Raw genomic sequence first — 16,849 nt, 5'->3', positions numbered from 1 at the left:
TGAAGGTAGGAAATTTTTAGGATGTTCAGAAATGCTCTAGGAACCACTTAGGCTCAAACCAGCGTTCACTAAAAACTGCTGGAAAACCAGCATCTCTGTCCACAGTGAACTGAGTTTTACACCACCGTGGACCGAGAGGGTGACAACCAAGAAAGAAACCCCTGCTCCAAAATGAAAAACATTTATTTTATGATTTATTTATTTATTTATAAATATTTATTTATTTATAAATGAATAAAACATCATAAAGTTCTATAGAACTGGGGTGGCTGTAGCTCAGGTGGCAGAGCAGGTCAGCCACTAATCAGAAGGTCGGTGGTTTGATCCCAGGCTGCCTCCTGGCTGCATGTCAAATATCCTTAGGCAAGATACTAACCCCATGTTTGCCTACTGGTGGTCAGAGCGCCCGGTGGCGCCTGTGTCCGGCAGCCTCGCCTCTGTCAGTGCGCCCCAGGGCAGCTGTGGCTACAATGTAGCTTGCCATTGCCAGTGTGTGAATGTGTGTTTGAATGGGTGAATGACTGAATGTAGTGTAAAGCGCTTTGGGGTCCTTAGGGACTGAGTAAAGTGCTATACAAATGCAGGCCATTTATAACTTTGCAGCTGCCCACATGGAAAAGCCAAAAGCCATCTGAAGCAAACGTCAATGTTCCGACGGGACAGCTATTGAGCTATTTGTCCACAATGACTGGGTATGTTTGGAGGAGTAAAGAACTCTGTACCAGCTGTGAAGCATGGTGGTGGTAGCATCATGCTCTGGGATTGCTTTGCTGCCAGTGGTACTGGTACCATACTTGCCAACCTTGACACTTCAGAGTTAGGGAGACATTAAAAAAAAAAAAAAGAAAAAAAAGGGGGTTACATATACATAGACATATACAAAGATCTTGAATTTTACAGTGAGTTAAATGTCACAGTTATTACTGTCCCTGAGCCGGGGCTGTCCAAATTCAGAGGCTGCATCCATCTGAGGACCAGGCCTTTGTGGTCTAAGTCGGCCGGGTCCTCCAAAAGCCGGGTAGGCAGCCAAACTGATTTACTCAGGAACAAATAAAACACTGAAAAAAGTCAAACTATAAAATTTTTAAGTTATCTAAGTGACTTATATATCATGTTTAACCTGAGTAGCGAAAGACCGTGGGGGTTTGAAAACGATGTGCCGGGAGTTCGCTGTTCTCGTCGGCTCAGATATTTGAAGTTTACACAGCTACATTCTCACCTGAAAATATGCTAAAAGTTTATTTTGCAACCCAGAAAGAGTAATAAGAGTGATATCGAAACCAAGTAGCTGCCACCATTGTTGGAAACTGGAATTGGCTGGGCAATGCTATGAATTCTGGGATATGGTTTTTCATTTTTGTTGTCCAGGTGGAAAATCAGGAGACATTCAGGAGAATGGTGGCTCCAGGAGATTTTCGGGAGGGGCACTGAAATTCGTGATTCTCCCGGAAAATCGGGAGGGTTTGCATGTATGACTGGTACATTGCACAAAGTGATGGAACATGAAGAAGGAGGACTACCTCAAAGCTTCGCCTCAAAGCCACATGAAGATGTTTGAAACTTGGATGCAGTTGGGTGTTCCAAGAGGACAATAAGCCAAAACACATCAAAGAGCTCCACAGCACTCTCTTTTCATATATAATTCATAATACCTTTTCTCACGCGATGGTTAAACGCCAACGTGTTTCAGCACACAAGCCTTCATCAGGGAGTGAAGCAGAGGGCATGAACCAACTGAGCAGTGAACAACTCCACCAACAGGGGAAGTGTTCAAAAACTCGGACAGATGCCAGAGTCCAAAAACATACCATCAAGCATTTACCAAATTCAATCAAAGACGAGACAAGAAATGGACCACACTATCATATCAACCTCAGATAACATCCATCTTCAAAGGCAATTAAGTTTAAAGAAGAAAAGTTTATAAAAATAAAAGAAATAAAACTTATATAAGCGAGGATATCTAGTGAGCTGTACTTTATAAATCCATAACTGATTTTATAAAGTACAGGCTAACATTGAGTTTCTGGAATGATCTTCCCAAATCACCATCCTCAACCTTCCCAAAAATTTGTGGACTAAACTCATAAGCCGGGCTGTATCTGGAAACCAACCATTTTGAATAAACTCTACCTATTCTTAAAAGGAGATTAGTCAAATATCCAAATAACTCACACTTGATGGTGGCCATCAAGTTTGAGTTTGTCCGTATGTATTTGAGCCTGTGTGTAGTAGAAAAAATACAAAATATATTCAAACTTGGACACACATTTCTTGTTTTTAAAGGTCTTTAAAGATGTACGCTGTGCAATCAACAGTCGACCCTGTAAAAAAGAAGAGTTCAAAGAAAACATTAAAGGCCACAAAAGTACCACAACATTTTTTTATGATGAGTCAGAATGAACTTCTGGCCACAACTGTATTTACTCACACAGCTTCACATCAGTGGATCACAGCAGTTACTTAGGAAAATTAAACAAGGAAAAGAAAAGCCTACAGGAAGAACATTTTGGACCCAACAGACCGTACCACATAAAACAAATTCAAACAATAACAGGCAAAGCCACCAAACCTGTTCTCTCTCAAAGGAGCAGGAATGAATGCCCTGGGCCATCCTTCAGATACTATATCCTGTCCATTCCTCCAAAGCTCTAGTAACATCAAGCCTGCCACATTCACCATATTTGGGGCGTAATTTAACCCAGGACTTGTGGAAGAATGTGAGATGAATGGGGCTGAATACAAATATCGCTGCACATTTCATCTGGAGAGCGGATGTAGGTTCTGGCAATTGTTTTGGTTTTCAGTTAAGCAAGACCTCAAGAGTCTGCCAAGGTTTATGTGTTATAACCAAACACCTCCACCTTGTTCTGTTGTTCTTTTTTTCCAGGATGTTGGAACAAAATAGCTGCAACACCATCAACTGTTAACCTACAAACCCAACTCAAAACCGTTTTCACCCTTTGTCCCCTGCCCTTGGTGCTTTCTTTTCTCTTCTCTCCTATGGAAAAATAAGGCCAAGCACTAAACACTGTTATGCCACCCTGTAAGGTAAGTTCAGCTTCTGCCTCGGGGTCTTTGAAGACGTGTCCTCTGTTTACACTACCCTTGTTAATTTGAGTCCCATGGAGGACAAGGTTAGTGGTTATCTCCATAATAACAAGGTGTAAACAAAGCTTTCTGTAGACTCAAGCTTTTTTGGTCAAAGCTCTCTGAAAGCTGATGTATTGTTTCCGTCGTGTGTGCACGTGGCCTGTGAGTGTGACATTCACTCACAGGCCACGTGAAAAATGAGAACTCTTAGCGACTGTTGAATGCAAAGACTGAGATGAGCATAAAAGTGAGAATAACACATGCATACATGCCAGTGCTGCCACCACCAACAGCAGCACCAGCAGCAGCAGCAGGTTTCAGTTAACAAGGAAACCCCAGAAAGTATTCAAATATCAATATTACTTACAACATTTGATACCACCTTGCACACTGAGTCGCACATGCACCCATGGAGACAGCCTCCATTAGGTGCGTGCCATCACAACAAATGTCTCCAAGGATATAATCTAAGACAGCTCTTTGGTGAAATACACAAAATACACACAATGTACTGCTTTGCATGACCTTTGAATGACGTCTGTTACACTTTATGTTAGTCAGAAAGAGAAAATGCACATTTTTCCTCCAATAAAAATGCCTTTCTATTCATTGGGAACAGAAACATAGTAACAAGCTGCATACCTCGGCATATGTAACCTATAGGTTACTTTCCAGTGCAGCTATTTGAATAGACAATGCAAACAGTTGTATTTCATTTGATTGTCTTCCTGTGCAAAAAATAAGGACTTCTCCTTAAAGGATGGCAAATAGTTCCTTCAGTTTGTTACCACATATTCTTTAATGTGGGTCTTAAAGGTAAACAAGAACTTTGGAACAGCTTGTTCGTTAGCAATTAAATTTATTGCACCTTTATCGTCCGCTTCATTCTGTAGCTTTAATTTTAATCATGTGAAAGCATTCACAGTCGTCCTTGTCTGTAACCGTTTGTTTGTCAGTCAGCAAAATTCAAAAGCCACCAAGCTGAATTTCAGGAAACTTGGTGGGATCACTTTGAGAGTGCTCAACAGATCGAACTCTTTTCCGGTTAACTCTCGAAGACTAAACCTTGTGATTTACTGTGAAAACATTTTATAAAGTCACTTGAGTCAACATGTGCCGCCTACTATCAAAGAGGAAACAAAACAATAACCTGTGGCTATAATGTATTTTAGTGACATTCACTGAGATTGGTTGGAGGGAATATTGTTTGCTCAGTTGGGTGTGTGTGTCTGGGTTTGTGTGTGTTGTCTCTACATTTATTGTTCTGTTGGGTTTTAGGTGGAGTCCTGGGTAAACATGCTCTGTGTAGCTGGACCTTCTCTTGTAGCCTAATCATTCAGCTGTAATATCCAGGGCAGAAAAAAATAATTTTTTTTGTTGTTGTTGTTGTTCATAAAAATTAATTTGTCCATAAAAACAAAATCCTGCAACACTGTTATTTACCTTTCCAGCTTCTACACTCTCACTCCTCTCTTTTCTTTTTTTAAAGACCTAATTTTTAATTTAATTTTTTTTTCAACACATTAGTGGTAAAATATTCATTCACAAAACAACATGCACGAATGAGATGAGCCAGATTACGACAAGCAAAAACATCGCCTATCACTCACAACATTAAAACCCGGTATAATGTGCTGGAACAAGCCCGATCCATGAAGGCCCACCTGCTACCCACTGGACCCGGTGTTGTGCCAAAAAGCGATTGTCTGCCAAAAACTGATTTCCAATGTTTCTGTGTATTTTTTTATGTGTAATATCTTTACGTATGTTCATAAATAGACTTCGGTGAACAGGGATTACAAAGGGGTTACATATAGAAATAAAAAAAATATCTGTTTTTCAAGTATCTTTACAACTCTGTGTTAATATACTTACATTATAGCCAATCCGGTCCTTTATCCCCACTTAAAATATTTTTACAGAACCATTGCAATATTTGTTGGCATTTCTGCTGTCCTGTTGGCCAGCTTACTCTTACAAAAGACATTTTTAATGTTAATGAGATTTTTTTAACTGCATAAATAAAGGTTATATAAAAGTCACTGCCAAAAACTGATTGCGGCTTCTACCTTGTTACACGAATGTTGTTTGTGGCTCAAGATGACTTTATGTCATCCATAAGGGATGCATTTGACATATGTTTAACATATTATAGGCCAACAAGTTACTTATAGCAGTTTAAATACGAGCAATCAGTTTTTGGCAAATACCGGAAATCAGTTTTTGGCAGACAATCACTTTTTGGCACAACACCGGATCTGCTGCCATGGTCTGGGTATCAGACCCTGTACTTAGGGTCAGACCACTTTCGGCTGCATGACAGACCTGCCAAACAGGACGGTGCTTTTAACGTTGTGGCTATAATTCGAGGACCTAAACTCGACATACAGGTGAAGTTAATATCTTGTTTATAGAACACCCTCTAGGTCTGTCGGTGCAATTTTACAAGCTTAGTGCTGTCATTTAAAGACCCTGGACAATTATTACATGTGCGTCAGGGCACAGCTCCCAACCCTGCATGTGGGCTATTAATCAGTTGATATGAACCTAGGAGTGGCTGCTGGCCTGATAGTAAAGAAACGAAACAAGAAAAGAACAGTCCAGCAAGGCGTTAAACTTTGGCCAAACTTCCAAATGGTCAAAGGGCTTACATTACAACTACTATTATGTTGTTCGAAGTTTGTAGAACAGTAACAGTAAAAAAAAAAATGGGGAAAGAAAACAGTAGTGTGTGCTCCTAATATCCTAATCACTAGGGCATAATCTCACCTAAAATATTTATTTTGGATTTATGACACGCATGTGCGTGTTTGTGTTTGATAAGGTGCACTTTATGCCCTGTAAAGACAAAAGGAAAAGGACTGCCACCAAGTGGTCATATAGGAAACAACTGTCTCCTTAATGTAATATAGATGCTGAAAAATTGTCTGTCTGTGCAGTAAAATCATCACAAAGCTCTGAGTCTGGCACACAAAGCAGTCGAGTACATGCGATTACAGTTTTTTACAGCCGCTAGGACACATTTCTCAATACTTAGGTCACTTTTGCAAAACTCTTCACACAATTCTCCTAACTGACCTTCAGCTTGGCGAAGCAGTTCATTTCACATTCAAAATGCACTACAACTACCAAAACACTTTATTCAGGTCTCAAATAAACTCATTCTTCCAGAACACTAGCAAAGGTTGACAGCCGACAAACACACTTTGTCACCCACAAAACAATGACCTAAAAAACACTAACAACATGTAGCATTACAGTGTTTTCTTGTGTAAAACAAGGACACATCTCTGTTTATAATTTCAATATATGTTACTGGAATGAATCAGACATCATGCAGAATTCGTTAATATTTGTTTATGTATTTTTATTTTTTTGCACTAAGTAATCCCAAAATACAAGAATTTGTATCCACACCATCCACTGATACACATACAATAGTAATGCTAATCTACTCGGTCTTCTCCATTTGGCCACAGGTTCTCATCCACATCACATCTTATGTCATCTAGGGCAACACACCGAGGAAAGAATAGAGTAACACCTGTGTAGATGTTCATCTAAAATGAGAATCAGCTGTGGCTGGTTAAACTGCATTTTTAGATTTAAAATATGTTTCAATAAAATATTGCTGTTGAATTTTGCTGTCTTATTCAGTTTTGCATTATGTTATTGTTTTGACCATAAGTTTAACCGTTTTGAAAACAGTATGTAAGTAGATGCAAAATGTCCTGTACGTACAAAGATTTTTGGCAGTTGTTGTGTCTGAGTGAGAAAATAATTCATGAAATTTGAGAGATGTAGTCATTGAATGCATTTTGTGCCAAAACAATGATAACTGATCCTCAGTTTAGCCCACATGGACTTCTGTTGTGCTCACTGTGTGAGGAGTTTTGCAAAAGTGACCTAAGTATTGAGAAATGTGGCCTAGCGTCTGTAAAAAACTGTAGTATTCAGTATCTGGTCCTGATGGTGAATTTCAGAGTAGGCTGCTAGGAGTTCATGGAAACATGGAAATTCATCAAGGTGTGCAAGCCACTGTGGAGGAATATTTGACAGGGAACCAAGAATCTGAGACCCAGCGGCGAGGGAGTGAGACAGAAGTTTGCAGTTTGTTTTTTCTTGGTTAATCCCATAGCTGTGCGCTCTCTGCAGGGTCGTGGAGTCTGTTAGTTTAGCTAAAACAAATCTGAGGAAAGTTTGCAAGTTAGGACTTAAGCTGAGTGCTGTGGAAATAAAGCCAAGACTGCTTCTTATTTTACCTCACTTTTTAAGGGTGTCTTCTGAAGTAGGGACATATTAAGGCAGCGAGTGTAGAGGGAATGATTTTGTGATGGTTCTGAGGATTCAAAAAGGGGAGATTGAGGAGCACACGCTTTCAAGATTTCCATAAATGCACACATCCAACAACCTTTCCCTGCTTTGTCTAGTCAACAGCCTACCTGAGCCAGCTGGTCAAGAGTCAGTTGACCGCACATTATGTTTACTGCATGAATGAAGAAGGCGCATAAAGCTTTGCACAGTGCTTTACTGCCCTCTTTGGTTAAAAGTTCTGTGTCAGACGAACCTCTGCTGGTTGCACCTGTAACCAAATTCACCTAAATGCCTCCAGCAGTTTGGTATTTACTCCGCAGGCAAGTGAAAACGAAAACCTCTGTCAGTAGTACGGCATTTTGTGAAACACCTTCATTTGACACAAAGAGATTGATGAGACAAGCAAAAAGTACTATTTTCAGAAAACAAGAGTTTTTCAGTGTCAGAATCATTTTGTTGTCTTCTGATAGCCAAGACTCTGGAAACAATTAAAGAAAGAAAGAAAGAAAAGATTAACTTATAGTTAAATATAAAATTCACAATGTAAAGACTGAAAATGGTCTGAAAATCTAGTAATCCTCCAAAGGTTTTTCTGGGCAGGTGAATGCAGAACTGAAGTCCTTTCATCCGGTCTTCTGATCTCTGTGAAGCTGTCGGGCTTTAAGTGTTTTTGTTCCCATTCACCGGAGGAATGTTTATTGTTTTTCTGTGCAGTCAGCTGTAGCTTAGGTACGCCTGTTCAACTGCTTATTGGCTAAAATATCTAATCAGCCAATCACATGGCAGCAGAGAAAATGTTGTGTGGAAATGCCTCGTTGATTTCACAGGTCAGAGAAGGAAAGTCAGCTTACTTTAAGCTGATAGGAAAGGAACAGTAACTCAAATAACCAACAAATGTATACAGAAGAGCCTCTCTGAATGACAACATCTCACATAAAGCAGCAGCAGAAGACCGCACCAGGTGCCACTTCTGTTGGCTAATAACAGGAAACCGAGGCTCCAATTCACACAAGCTCTCCAAAATTGGAAGACAGAAGATTAGAAAAGGGTTGTCTGCTCTGAATCTCAATTTTGGGTCAGAAAACAGAACGGGTCCGTTCAGTCCTGTATCAACGTTTTTAGCTGCTGCTGGTGTGATGGTGTGGTGTGACCATGTCACAAAACTCAAATCACTTCAAACTGGTTTCTTGAACACAACAATGAAATCACTGCAATCGAACGGCCTGCGCAGTCACCAGATCTCGATCCAATAAAGCACCTTTGAGATGTGTCGGGACAGGAGATTCACATCACGGATGTGCAGCAACTGTGCGATGCTGTTGTGCCACTCTCAGAGGAATGTTTCAGGGATCTTGATGAATCTGTGTCGCAAATTAAGACATTGAAGAAAACACACAAAAAAGTCCAACCTGGTGCTTGAAAGCTGTAACTAATAAAGTGTCTGGTCAGTGTACAACGGACATTTTAAAAGTACTAATAATGGTCAAAGGAGCTTGCAAAGAAAAGCGTCTGGACTTCTTTAAGTTACTTGAAGACGTTTCACCTCTCATCCGAGAAGTTTCTCGGATGAGAGGTGAAACGTCTTCAACGCAACAACATTGTCATCCCCTATGTAGCCGGTGTATCAGAAAAACTCAGGAGGGTTTTCTCCAAGCATGACATCCCGGTGCATTTCAGACCCAGCAACACGCTCAGACAAAAACTGGTTCACCCGAAAGACAAAACGCCAAAACACAGACTTAACAATGTGGTGTTTGCTGTACAGTGCAGCGAGGAATGCCCAGACCTCTACATCGGAGAGACCAAACAGCCACTTCACAAGCGCATGGCACAACACAGAAGAGCCACCTCCACAGGACAAGACTCAGCTGTCCATCTGCATCTTAAGGTCAAAGGTCACTCTTTCGAGGATGCCAATGTTCACATTTTGGACAGAGAGGACAGATGGTTTGAAAGAGGAGTGAAAGAAGCCATCTATGTCCACTGTGAGCGACCATCTTTGAACAGAGGCGGTGGTTTACGACACCAACTCTCTGCCATCTATAATCCAGTTTTGAGATCCCTCCAGACGCCTTAACGCCCACTCACATCCTGGGCCATCTGACCTCAGGAATTCGCATGATAAGGTGGGGCCAGGTTTCACAATGAACTCACCCGAAACTCTGGCTGATTGGGACCCACACCCAGTTTCACACCTTGGCTCAGGCGATTAGAGGATCATCAGGGGGTCCTTTTGTCCCTCTGTGGGGGGAAACTCCCACCAGGTTTATATCTGGGACTCTCCACCATTTGACCTTAGAACTGAAGAAGCTTCTCGGATGAAGGTGAAACGTCTTCAAGTAACTTAAAGAAGTCCAGACGCTTTTCTTTGCAAGCTCCTTTGACTACGATGACCTGGATGACTGAGAACCTTCACAGACAACTACTACTAATATTTTTATTTTTCTCCGAAAAAGGACACCCATTTCTCAAAATGTGCTTTAGGTTGCAACTCTTTAAACGAATCCCACAAACTCATTTTAAATAGTAAACATCTGAAAAACAACCTTATTTAACTCTTAACACTAATTCACTACCAACCCCAAATTATGCAATTTTTTAATCACCTCCCATCTCTTGCATAAATAAAACATCAAAACATATGAAACATCTGTAAAAACCAGCAGATTGAAATAAATGTAGCTTTCACCACAAACTGCTGTGATGAAGGCTATCGTGTTTCCACAACCACCATCTAATGCATTAGAAACCTAACATTAGAGGGGCTTGTCAGGGAAAGTGTGGCAGGAGAAAGTGTTTAATTGTGCTCTGGCCATATGAGCTGTGTCTTCACTGCCAGTATACCTCCTGCCAAGGTCATTAGCTGCTAATTCTGCAGGGTCTAGATTTCCTTCGATAAGAATAAAAAAAATAAAATTATGGCATTGATTGTACCCGTGAGCATGCCGGGGGCAGAGCGGCTGATTGCTAAACAGGTCTCTGTCTCTCCGAACTTATTTCACACATTCACCGCAGCTTGACCGCCTCTTTTACATGAATAGAGTTAATGTAAGGCAATACTCCTCCGTCCATTCAGGTCATCTTTGGTGCTCTCTCTGCTCTGCTGCACCGGTGTGAGTAAGTTAACTCTTCGTAATCCCTTTCTCCATAGTGTATGTGGATGGCGGATAAGGGCATGGACGGAAGATGGAGGCTGTTAAAAGAACCAGCAGGTGAGCAGCGTCTGGGTCCTCTGTGACCAGCTGGGCGCTGTAAAATGACCGCCGCTGTTGTGTGTGGTCTGAATAGAGCTGAGAGACGATGTTGTTGAGGTCAGGCAAGGAGAACCCCAGAGGAACCCCTCTCTCTCGCAGGAATCAACTGCGTATCTTACACTCCATCTACTTGCCTTTTATAGAAGGGGCCGGTTGGGCCATTACCTGAGCTGCTGGGAAAGATGGAGATGAAGAGCATGTAAATGTAGGTCAAGACATGGAGAAAGGTTTACGTAATAAGATTAAATGGTTTAAATACACCCAATCGTCTAATTTTTAATAGCGTGCTCTTCATCCCTCAATCCTGCCATCAGCGCTCTCCATTTCCCGAATTTCATTTCCCGTCTTTCCTGCTCACTCACAGCCGGTCATGGATCTCTCTGAGGACGCGAGGTCTTCAGCAACTGAGGCATGTCCGCTTCTCAAACATTCATTGTCAATGGCAAGTCGAGAGTTTCGACTGCACAGCTACCAGAAAATCACTTTTCTACAAAAACCCGATGCTCTCTTGTTACACCACAAGAATGAATCATTGTCCAGCTGCACAGTTTGAATCATAGTTAACAAATGTCTCCGTCAGCTGACCTGAGGGCTCATGTGCTAAAAAAGTCAGTCCCAGTGATCGGGCAAGCATTGCAAGTGCATCGATTTAAGGAGATAAGCTGGTTCTTTTGACAAACAGCTCAGGTTTAGCTGCTGCTGAGTGATTATGAGTGCTCGTTAAAAGCTAAAGCTTTCCCCTGGATGTTCACCAAGTGCGGTTAGATTGTAAATACTGAGCTCTCTGTGCTACGTGCCAGTTTTCAGATCTAGTGTTAAGCCAGTTTAATTAATTGTCGCAGATTTTTTTTGTCACAGGTCAAAGTATAAGATCATGCATGAAAATATACTTGCAGCTTTGTGCATACAGAGTGTCACACATGCATACATGCAGTGCAGTCTCCAAAAGTGGCCGCTCTAAAAGCCAGTGTCAGAGATTCCTCCTTGCTTGGCTTTGTCCCATTAAGAGTCTGGGTAGTAGGTGGGCTGCTTGGAGGAATGCCTCCCATATCAGGTGAACTACTGCCCCACGGCCTTTGCTCCTTGCTTGCTAGCAGCGAGAGAGTGCTCCCGGCGGATGATGTATCCCGTGTCACAAAAGCACCTTTCTACACAACAGGGGTACAGAGAATAGGCCACAGCACAGTGGTTCTCCTTGGGTTGGCTCCAGCCCACCATAGTGAGATTTCAGACCTCCCCCTATGCTTCCAGCAAAACCCCCTCATTGGAGGAGATGGCCCTTTACTCACGCCTGGCAGCGATATCAGAGGGACCTGAAGCTCCTGGTGCAGCCTCCAAGACATTGCTAGAGAGGATAAATGACCATAACACTTATGCATAACTGGGTAAGTGCTTATAACTTGGTTGAACAAAGATACTCAGAAGCTTTTAAGTCACCTAGTTTAAACTAGTGAGAGCACAAGTTTATTTGATATTTTTGCTTGTGTGTAGATTACTGAAATTGATAGTGTGTTTCCAACTTTGTTCAAGCAAATCTGAAATAACTGACTAACTAACAGAAACCAGTGTTGACTGAATATCAGACTGCAGCAATAAATTAATAAATAAAAAGTAGAGCTAACCTGTGACTGGCATTTTAGGAAAAGTTAAAATACAGAAAAGGAAAGAGGAAAACATAAACATGGAATAGATGCATGGAAACAATAGAAATATGAAAGCAGAGGTACAGTCTGTTCTACGTTTGTGAGTGAAGTGCTTCTTATTTGTTTAAATTTAAATTATATGGAAGATTAAACAAAGTCTGACAAATATCAGAATAACGTCTCGATGCACTCTCAGATCCCCGACAACCATGAGGATTATTTCCTGCCAGTCGACTCTTGTGGCTGTAGTTGCAGTTGCTCTCATTGTGGTGTACTACACTGAAGCTAAGACTACTCCGAAGCCAAAGTACCAGTACACCAAGAAACCCGTCCCTCAGATCACGGTCCACAGCCCTGTAACCACCAGCGTGCCCAAGACTCTTAAGATAGTCCCAACTGCAAATCCTGTGAAGCCCCACCCCCCGCCCAACACAGTGAGGACCACCAACCCAAGTCATGTCCTTCCACAGCACTACCCTGACAGCACCGGGCCACCTGGTGTTGGTCCTGAGAACTACACCCTGGATTACAACGAGTGTTACTTTAACTTTTGTGAATGCTGCCCACCGGAGAGAGGGCCCAGGGGCCTGAAAGGAGAAAGAGGCCTGACAGGTATAGACTCACTGATATGTTTCAATGTTATTAATTATTGTTTGGTTTGTTTGTATGTTTGGCTTCAGATTTTCCACTCACACTTATTTTACTCAGGGCCACCTGGAGAAAAAGGCCTTACAGGAGCAGCTGGTTTACTTGGGCCACCTGGCATCAGTGGTCCTATTGGCTTAAAGGGAGAAAAAGGTACACACTTTAAAATTACTTATTAAAATGATATATTGTATTATGCTATTTACTCACTGGCCACTTTATTATTTAGGTACGTAGACATAATTAAGACAACCTGCTGAAGTTCAAACTAAGCATCAGAATGGGGACAAAAGGATTAAGTGACTAAGCATGGTGTACTTATTAGTGCCACATGTGTGAGAGTAACCCAAATGACCACTTGTAACAACCAAGGTATTCAGAAGAGCTTCCCTGAATTCACAACACATCAAACCTCGAAGTAGATGTTCTACAGCAGCAGAAGACCGTACTGGTAATCTGGGTTGGATCTCCTTGTGTACTTATTAGTGCCACATGTGTGAGAGTAACCCAAATGACCACTTGTAACAACCAAGGTATTCAGAAGAGCTTCCCTGAATTCACAACACATCAAACCTCAAAGTAGTTGTTCTACAGCAGCAGAAGACCGTACTGGTAATCTGGGTTGGCTCTCCTTTTGTACTTATTAGTGCCACATGTGTGAGAGTAACCCAAATGACCACTTGTAACAACCAAGGTATTCAGAAGAGCTTCCCTGAATTCACAACACATCAAACCTCGAAGTAGATGTTCTACAGCAGCAGAAGACCGTACTGGTAATCTGGGTTGGATCTCCTTGTGTACTTATTAGTGCCACATGTGTGAGAGTAACCCAAATGACCACTTGTAACAACCAAGGTATTCAGAAGAGCTTCCCTGAATTCACAACACATCAAACCTCGAAGTAGATGTTCTACAGCAGCAGAAGACCGTACTGGTAATCTGGGTTGGATCTCCTTGTGTACTTATTAGTGCCACATGTGTGAGAGTAACCCAAATGACCACTTGTAACAACCAAGGTATTCAGAAGAGCTTCCCTGAATTCACAACACATCAAACCTCGAAGTAGATGTTCTACAGCAGCAGAAGACCGTACTGGTAATCTGGGTTGGATCTCCTTGTGTACTTATTAGTGCCACATGTGTGAGAGTAACCCAAATGACCACTTGTAACAACCAAGGTATTCAGAAGAGCTTCCCTGAATTCACAACACATCAAACCTCGAAGTAGATGTTCTACAGCAGCAGAAGACCGTACTGGTAATTTGGGTTGGATCTCCTTTTGCCTTCAGAACTGTCCTTATTCTTCATGTCATAGATTCAACAATGTGCTTGAAACATTTTTCAGAGATTTTGGTCCACGTTGACAAGACAGCATTACACAGTTACTGCAGATTTCTTGAACGTGACTGAATGTCAGGTTCTAGAAAGCAGTTTGGGATGATTTGAGTTTTGTGACATGATTTGTAATCCTGCTGAAAGCAGTCAGGAGAGAATAGGGATGGACGTGATCAGCAACAACACTTAGGTATGTTTCGGTGTTTAAATGTTGCTCATTTGGTACTAAGGAGACTTTAGTATGCCAAGAAACTATCCCCCACACTATCACACCAACCTGAACCATTGATACAAGGCAGGACAGAGTCGTGCTGTTATGTTTTATGTTGTTTGTGCCAAATTCTGATCGTCTGAAACGGCTCGTTTCGAAACTTGTGACTCATCAGACCAGGCAACATTTTTCTAACTTTCTGTTGTCCAATTTTGAAAATCTTATTCAAACTGTAGCCACAGTTTCCTGTTTTTAGCTGCCAGTAGTGGCACTTGTGTAATCTCCTGCTTAAAGGTTTGATGTGTTCGGAGATGCTCTTGTGCATACCTTTTTTGTAAGGAGTGTAGTGGCTATATTAATTTGTTAGAGTTCTCTTTCTCTTATATTTAAAATAACCACACTGCGGACGGACATGCGACAGTTTTTACGCGTTGGTTGGTTAGCAACGACGAGTAAAACCATCGTGTGGCTCAGCCGTTTAGTTTATTTTCCAGATAAACCTTTCACAATAAAGCACAAGATCCTGTTGACATTTTTCAAAATAAACTGAAATAATAACAATATACATTATTTTCAAACATCAAATTTTAGAATATGCATGAAGCAAGTTACCTCAAATAAGAACATGAAGTAACTATAAATGGCGCTTACAAGGAGTGATTATTTAGTTACTGTTACTGTAAGTTACTGTTGCCTTCCATCCACTCAGCTTGGTCATTATCCTCTAACCACTGACAAGACTTTTTCACACAGAAAACTTCTGCTCACTGGAAATTTTCTCTCTTTTTTGGATAAATCTTGGAGATTTTGTGGGGAAATCCCAGCAGATCTGCAGATACTCTGACCAGCTTGTCTGGCAATAACAACCATGTTCAAAATCACTTAAATCACTTTTTTCCCCATTCTGATGCTCAGCTTGAAATTCAGCAGCTCATTTTGAGCACATCTACATTCCCAAATGGATTAGGATGCTGTCACATGATTGGCTGATTACATATCTGTGTTAACAGGCATTCAGGCATACCTAATGAAGTGGTTGATTTATCTATATATTGTCTTTCCTCATCTGAGAGAATTTCTTTTAAAATAAATTTATATTTTAAATATAATTAATATATTTGTATTTCGCAAATTTTCTAGGGGATAAAGGTGACAGAGGAAACAGTGGGCCAAGTGGGCCACTAGGGATTCCAGGAAAACCAGGACCAAAAGGTATAAAAATCTCATGGCTATATTTTCCATTGTTACCTGACTTGATTTATTTTTACACCGTTTTCCTTACCTTACAGGTGATGTTGGCTACAAAGGGGAAAAGGGTGAAGTAGGACTGCACGGTTTCAAAGGAGAAAAAGGGCAGAAAGGAGAACCTGGCAAGAATGGGACTGTTGGTGAGAAAGGAGAACCTGGAAAAGAGGGGCCAGCTGGGCCTCCAGGAGTGGCTACACTACAAGGACCAAAAGGAGATAAGGGGGATAGAGGGGAGTGTGCCTCATATGGAGAGAAAGGACACAAAGGTGAACCAGGTGAACCTGGAGCTCCTGGAATCCCAGGAGCGATGGGAATTCCAGGACAGAATGGCAAGCATGGCTCCCCAGGCCCTATAGGTGTCCGAGGGGATCCGGGAGCTCCTGGACCACAAGGCGAACCAGGGGTGAGGGGGCTAGAAGGACCACAAGGTATAAGAGGGATGCCAGGACCGAGAGGGGAAAGAGGTTACCCTGGGATGAGAGGTGAGCGGGGTTTTCGTGGATTCAAAGGTGCTAAGGGTTCTGGATCAGGGGTTCCCCAGAAACACTCTGCCTTCAGCGTAGGTATCTCTCCGAGAAAGTCTTTCCCTCCTTCAGGCTTCCCGATCCGCTTCGACAAAGTCTTCTACAATGAAGAGAACCACTTCAACATAACTTCCAACAGCTTTACATGTGTCTACCCTGGAGTTTATGTCTTCTCGTTCCACATCACCGTGCGCAATCAGCCGCTGCGAGCCACGCTGGTGGTGAACGGGTCACGGAGAGTGAGGACACGGGACTCTCTGTACGGTCAAGACATCGACCAGGCCTCCACTCTGGTGGTGCTGCGGTTGGCTGCAGGCGATCAGGTGTGGATGGAGACGCTCAGAGACTGGAATGGAGCGTATGCCAGCAGTGAGGACGACAGCATCTTCTCTGGATTTCTGCTTTACTCAGACAAGCCGTGATGCACACTTTGTGTTTACTATCACAAAGTCTGAATACTGGTGGTGCTAGTGTACATGCTGGTCTGCACGTCTTCTATTATTGCCTAGCCTCTTCTTAAGAAGGGATAGTACTCGCCACATATTAATGCTGCTGCAGAGTAGCGCTCCAAAGTTTTGATCGA

General features: G+C 42.0%; 1 protein-coding gene across 1 annotated transcript; it reads left to right on the top strand.

The window, feature by feature from the left end:
* The first annotated feature begins 12,433 nt into the window (after positions 1-12,433).
* On the top strand, positions 12,434-16,838 carry otol1b (otolin 1b). Its single transcript, XM_085130251.1, has 4 exons — positions 12,434-12,916; positions 13,013-13,102; positions 15,635-15,706; positions 15,784-16,838. The coding sequence occupies exons 1-4, from the start codon at positions 12,514-12,516 to the stop codon at positions 16,686-16,688; spliced, it is 1,470 nt and encodes a 489-aa protein (XP_084986377.1). The 5' UTR covers positions 12,434-12,513; the 3' UTR covers positions 16,689-16,838.
* The last annotated feature ends 11 nt before the right edge of the window (positions 16,839-16,849 follow it).

This window comes from Neolamprologus multifasciatus, chromosome 14 (assembly GCF_963576455.1).
Source record: "Neolamprologus multifasciatus chromosome 14, fNeoMul1.2, whole genome shotgun sequence".
NCBI classification, from domain to species: Eukaryota; Metazoa; Chordata; class Actinopteri; order Cichliformes; family Cichlidae; genus Neolamprologus; species Neolamprologus multifasciatus.
Note: the sequence above shows the minus strand (reverse complement) of the source record. Positions and strands in the feature narration are given on the sequence as shown.